The sequence below is a fragment of the Eptatretus burgeri genome, chromosome 2 (assembly GCF_056783735.1).
Source record: "Eptatretus burgeri isolate ZD-2024b chromosome 2, Ebu_testis_v1, whole genome shotgun sequence".
Lineage (NCBI taxonomy): Eukaryota > Metazoa > Chordata > Myxini > Myxiniformes > Myxinidae > Eptatretus > Eptatretus burgeri.
The window spans coordinates 132,530,720-132,544,388 of record NC_140962.1 but is presented as its reverse complement, the minus strand read 5'-3'; the positions used below and the strand labels follow the sequence as shown (position 1 = coordinate 132,544,388).

The 13,669-nt window shown below is 45.1% G+C and overlaps 1 protein-coding gene and 1 long non-coding RNA gene across 4 annotated transcripts in view; one reads left to right on the top strand and one right to left on the bottom strand.

The window, feature by feature from the left end:
* LOC147033175 (uncharacterized) overlaps positions 1 to 13,669 on the bottom strand; it is a 388,661-nt gene that overhangs the window by 145,406 nt on the left and 229,586 nt on the right. The window lies entirely within an intron of this gene.
* LOC147033182 (vasodilator-stimulated phosphoprotein-like) overlaps positions 1 to 13,669 on the top strand; it is a 62,233-nt gene that overhangs the window by 20,605 nt on the left and 27,959 nt on the right. For 2 of the 3 annotated variants that reach the window (XM_085871306.1, XM_085871305.1), the window contains exons 2-3: positions 6,895 to 7,060; positions 9,586 to 9,754. In XM_085871306.1, the coding sequence (XP_085727432.1) occupies positions 6,895 to 7,060; positions 9,586 to 9,754 (335 nt within the window). The remainder of the gene's footprint in view (positions 1 to 6,894; positions 7,061 to 9,585; positions 9,755 to 13,669) is intronic. The other variant, XM_085871304.1, reaches the window with a different exon arrangement.

Genomic DNA, 13,669 nt, shown 5'->3' with positions numbered 1-13,669 from the left:
AGATTTTGGTTCAGGTCCAAATCCAGATCCAGCCTATCAGCGGGATACAAAACGGAAACTGTTCAGCCTGGCAGGGGTATGCGCTCTACCAAGTGCCGATCTAGTCGTTGGTGTAATTTGTTAATAGAGTGATTTGATTTTGAGGGGGGTACTTTTCGTATGTTGATGGTGAGCCAGGTTTGTTGGGTGCTGAGGAAGATGGTGAGCCAGTTTTTTAGGGTGTTGTTGCGTTTGTTTGCGTTGAGTATTTTGTTTGTGAATACGAGTTTTGGGAGAGAGCCAAATGCTTTTCTGATGCCTATTATAGAGAGAATAGTGCGCTTTGGTGGTTTTCTTATGTTGAAGCCATTAAAGGTTGCCAGGGCTGCCAGGCTGCAGATTTTTATGTTTTTGATTATTTTTGGTATTTGTTTGTGAGTGAATTGTGTGATGGTGTTTTGGAATTGGTCAATGAGTTTGCATCTTGTAATACAGTGCTTCTTTCACCCTTTTGGGGTCCTATGTGACTTATGTTTGCATAATGATCTGTGAGAATGTTAGCTTGTTGTTTATCTGATGGTATGTCGTCTGTGGTTATGACTGCATGTGAGGGTGTCAATGCCGCTGTAGGAGTTTGCGTTTGAATCCTTTCAACGATGTCTGGTGCTTTGGAGTGTTGCTGTGTTGCATTTTAGGTTGTCTCGTTGTTTGCTGAGGGATGCGATTTTTGGTATGTCGTTGTGGTGGAAAGGGATGAAGAGCAGAATGTGTGCGTGCGTGCGCGCGCATGTGTCGTCCTCCATGTGTGAGATTCAAAATATGGAACAAAGTCCTCCCAGGTCTCAAAGTATACACGTCCATTTCAGCGAGGGATCGTGATTCATGGACCAAGTTGTGAAGTTTTGTTGTTCTCAAAGTTTTATTCTGACGGCGTTTTTCAGGATCGTCACCGAGCTCCTGGACAACTTCCACCTGCAGTTAATTTGTATGAATATTCCCATAGATAGTTCTTAAGATCTCTGTGAGGTTCTTTTTTTTATCATTACTGTTGCTCCAATTATTACTGGTATGTTTGATCTCTTCAGCTTCCAAGATCTTTTCACTTTATTTTTGAGATATTGAGATTTGGATATTTTCTTGACTTCTGTGTTGTTTCGACCAAAATTGCTGGACACTGACACCTCAATTGGCAATACCGTGTTTTCCTTTTTTGTATCTGAGCACAATATCTGGTTGCAATGCTTTGTTTTCTTTGTTTACGTTCAATGGGATCATCACGCCGTACGTGTGCATTATTTCCTTGTTTTCAATGTTCGTTTTTGGTTCATGTTTCCATGAGTTTTGTGGAACTGGGATATTGAAAATTTTTCCAGATGTGCCAATGGATTACTCCACATACCTGGTTGTGCCTTCGTGTGTACGGCTGTTCTGACATGAGTGTTTTTACATCCCGATAGGAGGTGACACGTGCTTTCTGTTTCTACCTTGCAGAACCTACACTTGTCTGATTCACTCAGTCCTGCCATCTCCTTAAAGCCATTCGTGTCATGTCCTTGGTCTTTGGCGTTTATTATGATTTGTTCTCCATCCTAGTTGACCTGACCTTTTCTTCCTCATTCCAATGATCTTTCTTTGTCTGTGCTCAATCTGTGCAACTATATATATATATATATATATATATATATATATATATATATATATATATATATATATATATATATATATATATATATATATATATATATATATATATATCTTCCCGATCGTGTGCGTGTGTGTGTGTGTACGCACACGCACGTGCATGTGCATTCATTCTGGTTTGTTAAGTGTGAATAGCGAATTTAGTTGTGTGGCAATGGTTTGGCATCTGGTGTTTGGTTGGTGATGGGTGTACCGGGCCATGCCTTTGGTGTTGAAGTCCCCTTCGATGATGGTGTTTGGGAGGTGGCTAAGGTTCTGCAGTTGTGGTGAGTATTTGGTTGGTACAGTGAGTTGTGTGTCTGGTGGTAGGTTAATGTTTATGATGTTCATCTGTTCTTTGTTACCAATTTTAATTTTGAAAGATTGAAGTTCGAGTGCATTGTCTGGTGGTATAAGTGCTTTTGTATCTTGCATGTTATCTGTGTATCAATGTGAATTGTGTATGTATGTGATGAGGCCTCCACCTCTGACGTATGGTCTGTCTGTGCATATCGTTGTCGAGTTGAAGATGGTCGGTGTTTTGTGTTTCTGGTGTAATTTGTTTTCTTTTGTAATAGCTATGTGAATGTTATTTGTGAGAATGGAGTGTTTAAGTTGCACGGCCTTGCTGATGAGGCCATCTGTTTTGTATTGGAAGATATTAAGGTTATGTGTGCGTTTTTGGGGTTGAGGTGGTGGTTTGCGTGCCGGTTGTGGTGGTGTATGGGGTAGAAGTGATGAGGTTGGTAGTTTTTTGTTTGGGACTTTGTAGGTACATCGTTATTTGGGTCCGAGATTGGATTTAGCCGAAAGCTGCTCCCACAGGTCCATGTATGTTTGTCGTCTGATTGTTTACTGAGAGTGATACAGGCCAGATGGAACCATTCATCGCACATTGTGCAGCGGACGGTACTCCTCCTTCTGGCCCTCGAGCGAGTGATGCGAGTTTTAAATGTTGGGCAAATGTTTATTGTGGTGGGCCTCGGGTTAGTTTCTGTCTCTCTGACTACACTTTTCAGCACTTGTATGGACTGGATTCTGGGGAGGATGTCAGAGAGTTCAAGCTGCGGTGCGTTGTTTGGGAATTTCAAGATCTCTGACCTTGATTTAGCAGATGATGCAGTCATCTTTGCGGAGACTCTAGATATCCTTTTGGGGGCCCTCCGGGTGCTGAATGAGGAGTCAGAGCTGCTGGGATTACAGGTTTGCTGGGTCAAAACTAAGATCCAGGCTTTCAATGACATCTTGGATGCTGCTGTCCTGTCTGTGCCTGTTTGTGGTGAGGATGTTGAGGTCACAGAGAGATTCACTTATCTTGGCAGTGATATTCATGTCTCTGCTGGCTGTGAGCCAGAGGTCAATAGATGTCTCGGTCGGGCTTGGGGAGTCATGGATTCACTGCATCATGGGGTGTGGTGCTGCCTGCACCTGTGCGGGAGGACGAAAGTCCGAGTCTTCCTCTGTGGATGTGAAACTTGGACTCTGACCAAGGATCTGAGATGGAGACTTAATTCCTTTGGTTCCAGGTATCTTCGGAGAATCCTTGGCTATCGCTGTTCGGACTTTGTGTCCGATGAGCGGTTGCTGAGAAAGACTCAAATGAGATTTGTTACCTGCATTGTCCGTGAGCGTCAGCTGCGGCTGTATGGACATGTGGCTCGTTTTCCTGATGCCGATCCTGCTCCCAGATTCTCTCAGCGAGGGAGCCTCTTGGGTGGAGGAGGCCAATAGGCCGACCACGTGCCTCATGGTTGCAGCAAGTTGATCAGCATCTCAAGGAGATGGGGATGGGCCAGGCATCTGCCTGGGGGATGGCTCGACAGAGGTCCCTGGAGTACCGGCGGAAAGTGGATGCAGCGGCACCCTTCTCCGGAGCATGCTCCCATACCTGACCTGACTTCCGACTAGAAGGAAGAGAAAGAGGAGAAGAATATCAAGGACTGCTGACACTCCCCAAAGAGAAGAAAATCTTTTGTTGTGGATATTTGATGTGTTGGTGTGTTGTGTGGTGATTTGAGTGGTTGTGTGTGAGGGGTACATCTACAAAATGAGAGAGGGGTAGTAGTCTGGTTCATGCAGAATGATCAGTGAGTGCTCTTATACCATGACTGCACCGTCCTGACAAATCCTGGCAGCAAAGAGGAGTGGGGAAGATTTGGTCCGTCTTGTGTTGGGGGGGGGGGGGTACAACCACCACGAAGAGGCATCCCTGAGAGTTTCTGGCTGAGATTGTTGTTTGTGTGTTCCTTCTGTGTACTTTTTTTATATTTCATTATTGCTTCGAGAAGCAATACTATCTAATTTAGTGTTCTCCTTCCATGTTCTTTGAAAGAGTTCCTGCTATCATTGAAGAATACATTTTGCCTTCTTTCCTTCATTCATCCTTCCCTCATCCCAGGGAGGCTGACTGTGTGTGTGTGTGTGTGTGTGTCTGTGTGTGTGTGTGTGTGCGTGTGTGTGTGTGTGTGTGTGTGTGTGTGTGTGTGTGTGTGTGTGTGTGTGTGTGTGTGTGTGTGTGTGTGTGTGTGTGTGTGGGTGCACAAGTGCACACACCACCCTTCCTACTCTCCATTTCAATTTGGTCTTCTGTGATCAGCATGGGCAGAAGTGTTACTGGCTACATCAACGGAGGCATTCATACATCATTATTAATAAATAAATTGTTACTTTGTAGAGTTATTTGGTACTTAAACCTGTATTTTTTTTAATCATAGTATATAATTTTATTTTTTTTAAATGTTTTTATTTTTGCCAGGTCTTCTGAAACCGAACCTCTCAAATATGTGGTGCCTTATTGTACACATGTGGGCAATATGAGGTTGGCTGGAGGGGATATGAACTAATCTCTCTATTTACCATTGAAACAATCGTTCGCTCTTGAGGAACGCCTCATTCTGCATTTGCGAGGGACATCTTGAAATGTGATGCTATGTCGGTGTGTATTTTTTTTAAAGTTTAGGTTAAAGGTTTTGAAAGCAAATGTCGTTATGAAAGCTCAAGCAGATTGTGGCAAATCCTATCAAGAATTACATGGTATTCATTGAATACATAATCCGTGCAGTCTTGAGAAGGAGGACTTGGTGTGACCCAACTCTTGTTTTTTATTGGGTTTTTTTTTTCTTCTTCTTTTCTTTGATCCTATATGGCTGCCAGACCACATGACGCATTATGCTCATTTTTATGCAAATCCTATTTAAATTTCAAGTGAATCTGATGAAAATTCACAATTTTAGAAATTTGGCCGATGTTGACCTCAAAAATAGTTGGTGGTTGAATTTAGTGACTTGATATGCAAATGGTCTTCAAATTTCGAGTCAATCGGATGAAAATTGAGGATTTTAGAAAATTGGCTTCCGTTGATCTCAAAAGTGACCGCCATATCACATGGTCACATAACATGTAGTAAAGTTTCAATTTCCTCTGCTGAATGGTTTTTGATATACTCTCTTAACAAAATGCAGACACGTACGACGTACGACATACGCTGCCGATATGCTATCGATCGCTTAACCCTGCTTTTCGCTTTGTGAGCGCAGGGTAATTATCTTAGCAAATACATTGCCAGGTACTGAGAGCTTCAGGATGGTAGCCCTGAACGTACTGCACAACTCTTCAAGATCCCCTGAAACACCCAACCCCCGCCCCCCCGCCCCCCCCGCCCCAAATCCCCACTCAACCTGTTCACAAATGCCTCGGCTACCCTCTCATCCTTGACCAACATCCAGCCGAGGCTGGGATGGTACCATTCTCCCAGATTTAAGCTGAAACTTCAGAGTTGCTACAACAAACCTGTTGTCGGTATTGAGGAACTGAGCACTCCGGTAGACCCTGCAGTTCTGGATCATCCTCCAGCGACAATCAACAATGACATGGTCAATCTCCTTTGCTGCACCACCAGCGTTGGAATACCAAGTCCAGCGATGAGCCTGTGGGTGCTGAAACCATGAACCAGCCACCCTTAGTCCATGACTTCTTGCAAGGTCAAGAAACCTCGTGCTATTCTGGTTCACAGTTCCAAACCCATGGAAAAGCAAACTGATGTATTATAACCAAACAATTTCAATTCTTCTCTTGAAGTAATTGTTTTAAAGAACAAAAAAAATGTACATTCAATATTGCATGAGATATCCCACAAACCACTGCATTTTAAAGATGGTGGCACCCAGTAATGAAGGTCAGTCTTGTGTCGGTGCAAAACCTACCACATGGTACTAAATAATTATAATAATAATAATAATAAAAACTTCTCTTAATTTAGTTTAAATTAATCGTTTTATTGAAAAACTTTGGTGAGAAACTAAATTGATCTGACTTTTTGTTGAAAGGGGACAGTTGTGAGATTATGTGCATCTGAGTGTTGTTTATGCTCTTGCTTATCAGAGTAAAATGTGCAAGTTTCATCTATCACTCATTCTGGACACTGAATGGTGATTGTCATTTTAAAACTTGATGTGACGGTAGATTAGATCTGGAGATGACATCATGGCCGACATTTTTTCAGGGCTCTGGCCCTTCACAATTTGCCTTTACAGCACAGGTCAAAAGGTGCCGGTAACCACTCCCTCTCACAGGGTTCAGTGGTTAAACCATTCGCACTGTTCCATAGAAGGACACTGGCTTGCAGGATGGCCTCGAAGTGCGCACACTCCCCTCTGAGCTGTCTAACCTGGGTTTGAATCCCGACCATGCTTCAAACTGCCACACCGGTGTTTCACAGGCAGCGTGATCCATCGATGTGTGTGTGTGTGTGTGTGTGTGTGTGTGTGTGTGTGTGTGTGTGTGTGTGTGTGTGTGTGTGTGTGTGTGTGTGTGTGTGTGTGTGTGTGTGTGTGTGTGTGCGTGCGCCTTCCTTCGGATGGATGTTAACCTGGGCCTCCCATCTGCCAGCTTTAGCTGGTGGGTGTTAAAGATTCCATGGTGTCCTTCACAAAGAATAGGCGACTTGTGCATTCCGTCACCTTCGGTGGAATCGCAGGCCTGGCCAGCCGATCGGTGAAAGATTTGGGTCAATGACCTTCTCTTGCCGACCCCGCAAGAAGGTTGAAATAATTGGAACTATTAATTTAGCAGCAGTACTCTCCTACAACTGTTCTGTAAAACAATCTGTCTTTTTTTGCAGTGAAGCTTTCGCATGGCTGAGCCACAAGCAATTTCCTTGTATTCACAGATTGTGGCTATTTTGGTTTGTTTGTTTTGAAAAGAGCTGTTGAGAGGTGGTCAATCACTCTTTCATAGTGGTGAGCAGAGCATCGGCCAAGTGAAGGCAATTGTGTTGTTGTACGATGACAACAGCAAAAAATGGATGCCTTCGGGAGGAGTGCAGGGCTTTTCCTTGGTCCACCTGTACGAGAATGTTAACGGGAGTTACCGCATCGTTGGCCATCATTGTCAAACTCGACAGGTACCAGGGTTTGGTGATTGGGGGATGATTTACAGTATGCAAGAAGTAAATTTTTAAAACATTAAAAAAAAAAATGCTAAAGGGTGTTGGGATGGTCTTTTTGACCAATGGTTGTGCCTGTAAATGATGCTATACATCTCTCTCAATTGAGGATACACAATTTGGATTTAAAATGTATGAATTTTGTGTTTTTTTTTTATTGCACTGTGAAATATCTTGTCAATTATGCGTGAAAACACTTTGCAATAAATTGTCGTATTATTATATAATGGGCAACAATAATATTCCACTGTTAATCACACCCATAATTATGGAATCGGCGTGATTGGCCATCGGTCAAATGTGTTGCCGCGGGTCCGCCCTCACCAGGCTGATTGACAGGCGTTGTCCCGTCCATCCCTCCTGGGCCTTCATTGCCCATCGCATTGGTATGCAGCTATACCCACTTTGTGTAATCCTTTCAAGTTTTGAAAAATTTGACTAGTCATCCACATTCCCACTGTAAAATGCAGTAGATTTGTGTTTTATCCAAGTGCTGAGCTGAAACCAATTTTCAGTTCGGCTGTCTGGGTCTCAGTTTTGTTGCTAAGCGATGCTTTCCACGAGCTTCATGAGTGTCGTTGGATGTGAAATCCTCTGCACATGCTGGTTCGGTACTTTATGGGTTTATAAATGTGTATCTTGGTGGATTTATCTTGAGGATTTGTGTGGTATTAAACAGATGGTGTGTCCGTGCCATCGCCATCGCTTCGTAGGAATTCTACCGACTTCCTGATAAGGAAAATTGTACTATATATAATTTTAGAAGTGCCTGTTTATGTTTGTATACATGGTCGAGGCTTATGGAAGAGCTTGAGCAGAATGGAATTGAACGGAAATGAGAAAATACCAACAGCAGAGTATAAGTGGGATCAATGGGGCATGGTGAGAAGGACACATGGGGTGAACAATCTGCACACAAACTGAAAAACACAGCAAGAACAGGAAGGAGAGGGGAAAAAAAATCACAATAACCTGCAAAAAGGGAGTGCTTGAGATCGGGGGAATGGGGGTAATTTGGGGTATAAGAGATGATGAGTATGGATGGGGGTGGTGGTGGTGAACAGCCATCTTCAAGCCTTGTAGGGCAGATGGTGCAAGACTAAAAATAAGGCGATCGAATGCAGAGAAGCCACAAACTTGTCTGCGATGTGAAAGTAACTGGCCGAGACATTCATCTTCGTCGTGGGAGATCCCAATGATTTTGAGACCTTTAGATTTGAGAGTGTCCAGGAGAGATAGGTGTGAGGCAGGGGTGCCGGCCCAAAGGGGAGAGCAGTACTCCATCAAGCTGCAAATTAAGGTCTTCTCGGTTGACAAAAGTTGTCAAAAACAACGACCTTGCACAATGGAGGATGCCCAGTCAGTGGCTGGCTTTTCAGGCCATCTCGGAAATATGGTCCGTCGAAGAAAGATCCTGACTGATGGTAAGGCCAAAAAGTTTGACTGAGTTGTCCTCTTCAAGTGGTTTGTTGAAGAAGAAGATGGAAGGGTTTTCCAGATGGTCCTTTCGGAGAGAGAACCCAAGCGAGAGTGGGAGTGTGAGATTTGTCAGGATTGAAAGACATATTCCAAGTGTTTGACCATCTTGTGATTCTATCAAGGTCTGCAGAGAGGAAAGAGGCTGCTTGCCTGCTGATGAGAGGGATGTGGGACGTCATGGCAGAGTGTGGAGCCATCAGCAAAGAGTTCAAGAAGATTTTCCAGGGAGTCAGAAAGATCGTTGATGAAGAACAGGAACAGGAATAGGACAGGGCCAAGAACACTGCCTTGGGGTACTCCAGCCTTGACAGGTAGAGGAGATGAAAGGATTCCATTGAGAGCCACATGTTGGCTACAAGAGTAGAGGAAGTCGGTCAGCCATGTGTGTAGTTGGTCTTGGATGTCATTGGCAGAGATTTTAGAGAACAAGACCGGATGCTAGACTGTATTGAATGCTCGAGATATACGTATCTAGGGAGACGACCCTGATCTCTGATATTGAGGGCTTCCATCCATTGTTGGGAGAGCAGAAGCACCATGTCCAAGGTAGAGTGACCTCGGCTGAATCCAAATTGACGAGGTTGTTGGAGAAGAGGAAGGATTTCATATCAACTGCGATGATGGATCCCATGACCTTGCTGATGATTGAATGTAAGCTAATTGGTCTCCGGTTTAGCAGATCGGGTTTTGCACCTTGTTTATGAAATGTGGTGATGTCTGACTTGAAGAAGATGGAAGATGACCGAAGGCAAATCATAGGATGAACAGAGCAGACTTCATTTTGCTTTTGAAATCCCCGTTCCACTTAAGCAGTGTTCCATTTATTACCAATTGTCTGCACAGGAACAATGTCCCGTCATCTCAAACTAGAGATGTGTGTTGACCTTGACAAGCTGGCTTTGGTGGAAAATTGAGAAGGTGAAAAGATGCTTTCGGTATTTTACAATTCATCCTCCACCTGATCTTTCATCATTGCTTGTGCGTGTTTTTTTTTTTTTTTCCAGGTGGTGATAAACTTTTCGATCCCCAAGGGCCTCAACTATCATGAGGCAACACCAACGTTCCATCAGTGGAGGTTCAAACAATTGGTTTATGGCCTCAATTTCGGTTCCGAGGAAGATGCAGCTGTTTTTTCGGCTGCCGTGAAGGGAGCTTTATGCACACTGGATACCGGTAGGTTTCCTGCCTCGACTGCATTTACACCATGCTCTTATTCTTGCATATGGCAGCTTGGCCGCCGGGTAGCTATCATTTTGTCGGGGCACGACGATGCCGCTGATGCTGTGCCCCCCCTATACCAGTACACTGGTACTCATTTCACCGACCTCAGAAGGATGACAGGCTGAGTCAACCCCACCTGGTGTTAATTCATCAGCCAACGGGACCCAAACTCAGGACCCTAAAATCCCAAGACAGCCACCCGCACCACGAAGCCACCAGGCTTATTTACACCACAATCTATCTATACTATGTACTAATATAGTGTGTCTGTGTGTCTGTTTGTCTGTGTGTCTTCTTCCATAACTCCAAAACCATGACACCGATTGGCCTGAAACTTTGCATGCATACAAAGGGAACTCCAAGGAAATGCATGAATGGAAATTGGGTGTTTGGGAGGTTTTTTTGGGGGTTTTTTCTATACCTTGCCGAGGCTTGTGTGAGAGATAACACACAACACACAGCAAGGGGAACGTGAGACAAGAGGGGCAGGAGTGGGAAGGACAAAACAGTTGGGAACAGAGACATTAGGAGATCTGTGGAAGGGAGAGAGATTGGGAGGGGGGACATGGGGTACACAAGATAGACATTACAGGAACTTTCAGGAAGGAAATCAGGGAATTTGAAGGAGGTGGGCTTGGGTGGATTATCGGGGGTAGAAAAGATCGAGGATTTGGATGGGGGAAGATACGAGGTGCTGGTGAACAGCTGTTTTGAAGGCTTGGAGAGAAGAATGGGATTGAACAGAGTGAGGGAGTTTATTCCAAAGGCGGGAAAAAAGAGGAATGAAAGAGTGAAGGTGAGCAGTGATTCGTGATTTTGGTAGTTTTACCAGAAGGGGGTCGTTGGCGGACCTTCAGTGCCCTGCGGAAATATGGTGAGGACAAATCGCAGACAGAGCAGTGGTGGCGAGACCGGAGAGGAGACCGTAGAAGACAGAAAGACCACTGACCTGCCTGCGGCGAGAGAGTGAGAGGCCCAAAGACTCAGCCTCATCGTGGGAGATGCCAATGATCCGAAATGCCCTGGTTTCGACAGCGTGAAGCCGAGAAAGATGAGAGGCAGGAGCACCAGCACAGAGGGGAGAGCAGTACTCCATCAGGGTGCGGACAAAAGCTTTGAATGTGGTCAGGAGCTCAGGTGGGCCGAGGAAGGACTTTGCATGACAGAGGATTCCCAGTCAGCGATTGGCTTTGTTGGCCAGATTGGAAATGCGGCTTTCCCAGGAAAGATCATGGCAGATCGTGAGACCCAGAAGCTTGAAAGAAAGTACTTATTCCAGAGGATTGTTGAGAAAGTAGATGGGGAGGAGGGGTTCCAAATCGTCCTTTCGGAGAGATAAAGTGAGTGTGAGATTTGTCCGGATTGAAAGACATGTTCCACTTGTTGGACCAGTTTGTGATTTTATCCAGATCTGCAGTGAGCGAAGAAGCTGCTGCTTGCGGTCTGAGGGATGACAGATGGTGCGGAAGAGGGTGGAGTCGTCGGCAAAGAGATATAGAGGATTTTCCAGAGAGTCGGAGAGATCATTGATGAAAACCAGAAAAAGAACAGGACCCAGAACGCTACCTTGAGGAACTCCAGCCTGGACAGGAAGAGGGGATGAGAGAACTCCATTTAGGGCCACACGTTGACTGCGACAGGAGAGGAAGTCTGCGAGCCATGAGTGGAGATGGCCTTGGATACCATAGAAAGAGAGTTTGGTGAGCAGGGCAGGGTGCCAGACTGTGTCAAAAGCACGTGATATGTCCAGGGATACGGCTCTGATTTAATGTCCGGCATTGAGGACCTCAACCCATTGTTGGGACAGCAGAAGCAGCATATCCAGGGTAGAGAGACCTGGTCTGAAACCAAATTGATGATCGGAAAGCAAGCCATTGGAGAAGAGGAAGGAATTAATGTCTGAAGCGATGATGGATTCCATCACCTTGCTGGTGATTGAGAGAAGGCTGATTGGTCTGTAGTTGCAGGGATCTGTTTTTGCACCTTTTTTATGCAGGGCAGTGATGTTTGCTGATTTCCAAGTCGATGGCAGATGACCTTGAGCAAATGAGAGGGTGAATAGAACAGAGAGAGGGTGAGCAAGAGCAGAGGAGCAGGTTTTTAGGACACGTGGGCTGATGCCGTCTAGACCTGTCGCAGAATCTGAGTTGAGGTTTGACAGCAAAGTCTCCACTTTGTCAGAAGAAAAGGACACAGAGTCCAGGGACAGATAGGTGTGACTGGGTAAGGTGGGTACAGAAAGTGATGTGTTTCGGACAAAATATTTCAATGCAAACACTGAGTTTAGGCATTCAGACTTTTCAAGTGCGGTCGCAGCAGTGCGGCCATTTGAGGTAAGGGAGGGGATTGAGGGGGAACATACACCTGAAACAGATTTGATTAGATGCCACCAGGATTTGGAGGAGGGAGAGAGGTTTCAGAGTTCAGACTTGAGCTTAGAAAGATGTTTTCTGGCTCTCCTGAGGGTAGAAACACACTTGTTCCGAGCTTTATGGAAGGAACTGAGATTACCCTCAGTTGGGTTTGCTTTCCATGAGGCAAAGGCAAGTTGTTTCAGGACAACTGCCTCGCAACAAGCTAAGTTAATTGAAACACCTCTTTTTTTAAAGATAATTAACGGCTTAACTCCATGCTGAATGTAAACCTCCGACCATGTTGGGTTCTCCTCTTACAATGCATGGTGAAATCGTCGAGGTCATCAGTTTTCCACATAGCCTGGCCACTTTCAACCTGGATTTGTGAACACCAACTTTATCAGCAGATCACATCTGCTTGGAAATTGGAGTGTATAGATATGGACACCAAGCAGGACTAAAAACGAAAAACCTGTCAAAGAGCCGAGGAACTGCTTGTGAGCCAATGGCCATCCATATTTGGTGTCCAACTGCATCTGCAGACATCCTCCTGCAGTGGGTTACCTTTCCTGGGAGGTTGGTGGCAGTATTTGTACACCGGCCATCATAAAAACACTTCACTCCGCAAACGCACTGAAGTGGTGTGTGACGGGGTGGTGCTGAGGTGTTGTTAACCTGAGTCAGTCCCTTCAGGTGAGTGTCTGGAATGACCTGTCCTTAAGAGACGGAGATGGGCCAGGCATCTGCCTGAGGGATGGCGAGACGGAGGCCCCTGGAGTACTGGCGGAAAGTGGACGCATCAATGCACTGTGGCACATGCTCCCCGTGTATGTTTATGTATGTATGTTACCTCCATGAAACGCTGATCCTTGGTCCAAGTTCACCTCGCAGGGGTCTTAGCCACCATATTGATTCGGCCTATTCAAACATGCCTTGCCTTGAAAACAAGATCTACTCTCACGGACTCATTAAAGTACATATATAATTGAAATATTATATTGGATACCATCAAATAAAACCTGTCGCTTCTCTGATGGGTCAATAAAGTGTGTGGGGAGGGGGGAGGGAGAGAGAGAGGAGGTAGGTGTCGGGTGAGAAGGGGTAGGGGGAGTTTGTGGGGAGGTGGGAAGAGTTGCTATTCACTGTGGGGGGAGGGGTGTGAGAGAGACACGCGCACACGCGCACACGCGCACACGCGCACACGCGCACACACACACACACACACACACACACACACACACACACACACACACACACACACACACACACACACACACACACACACACATACACACACACACACACGTGTCAGAACAGCTGTACACACAACGACACAACAGTTTGTAAAGTAATCCGCTGGTACATCTGCAAAAACTTTGATATTCCAGTTCTAGAAAATTTGGGGGAAAATGAACCAAAAGCAATCACTGAAGGCATTGAAGTACCACTCATGTACGATCTAATGAAAACAAAGCATTGCGAACAGATATCATACTTCGGTGCAAAAACAGAG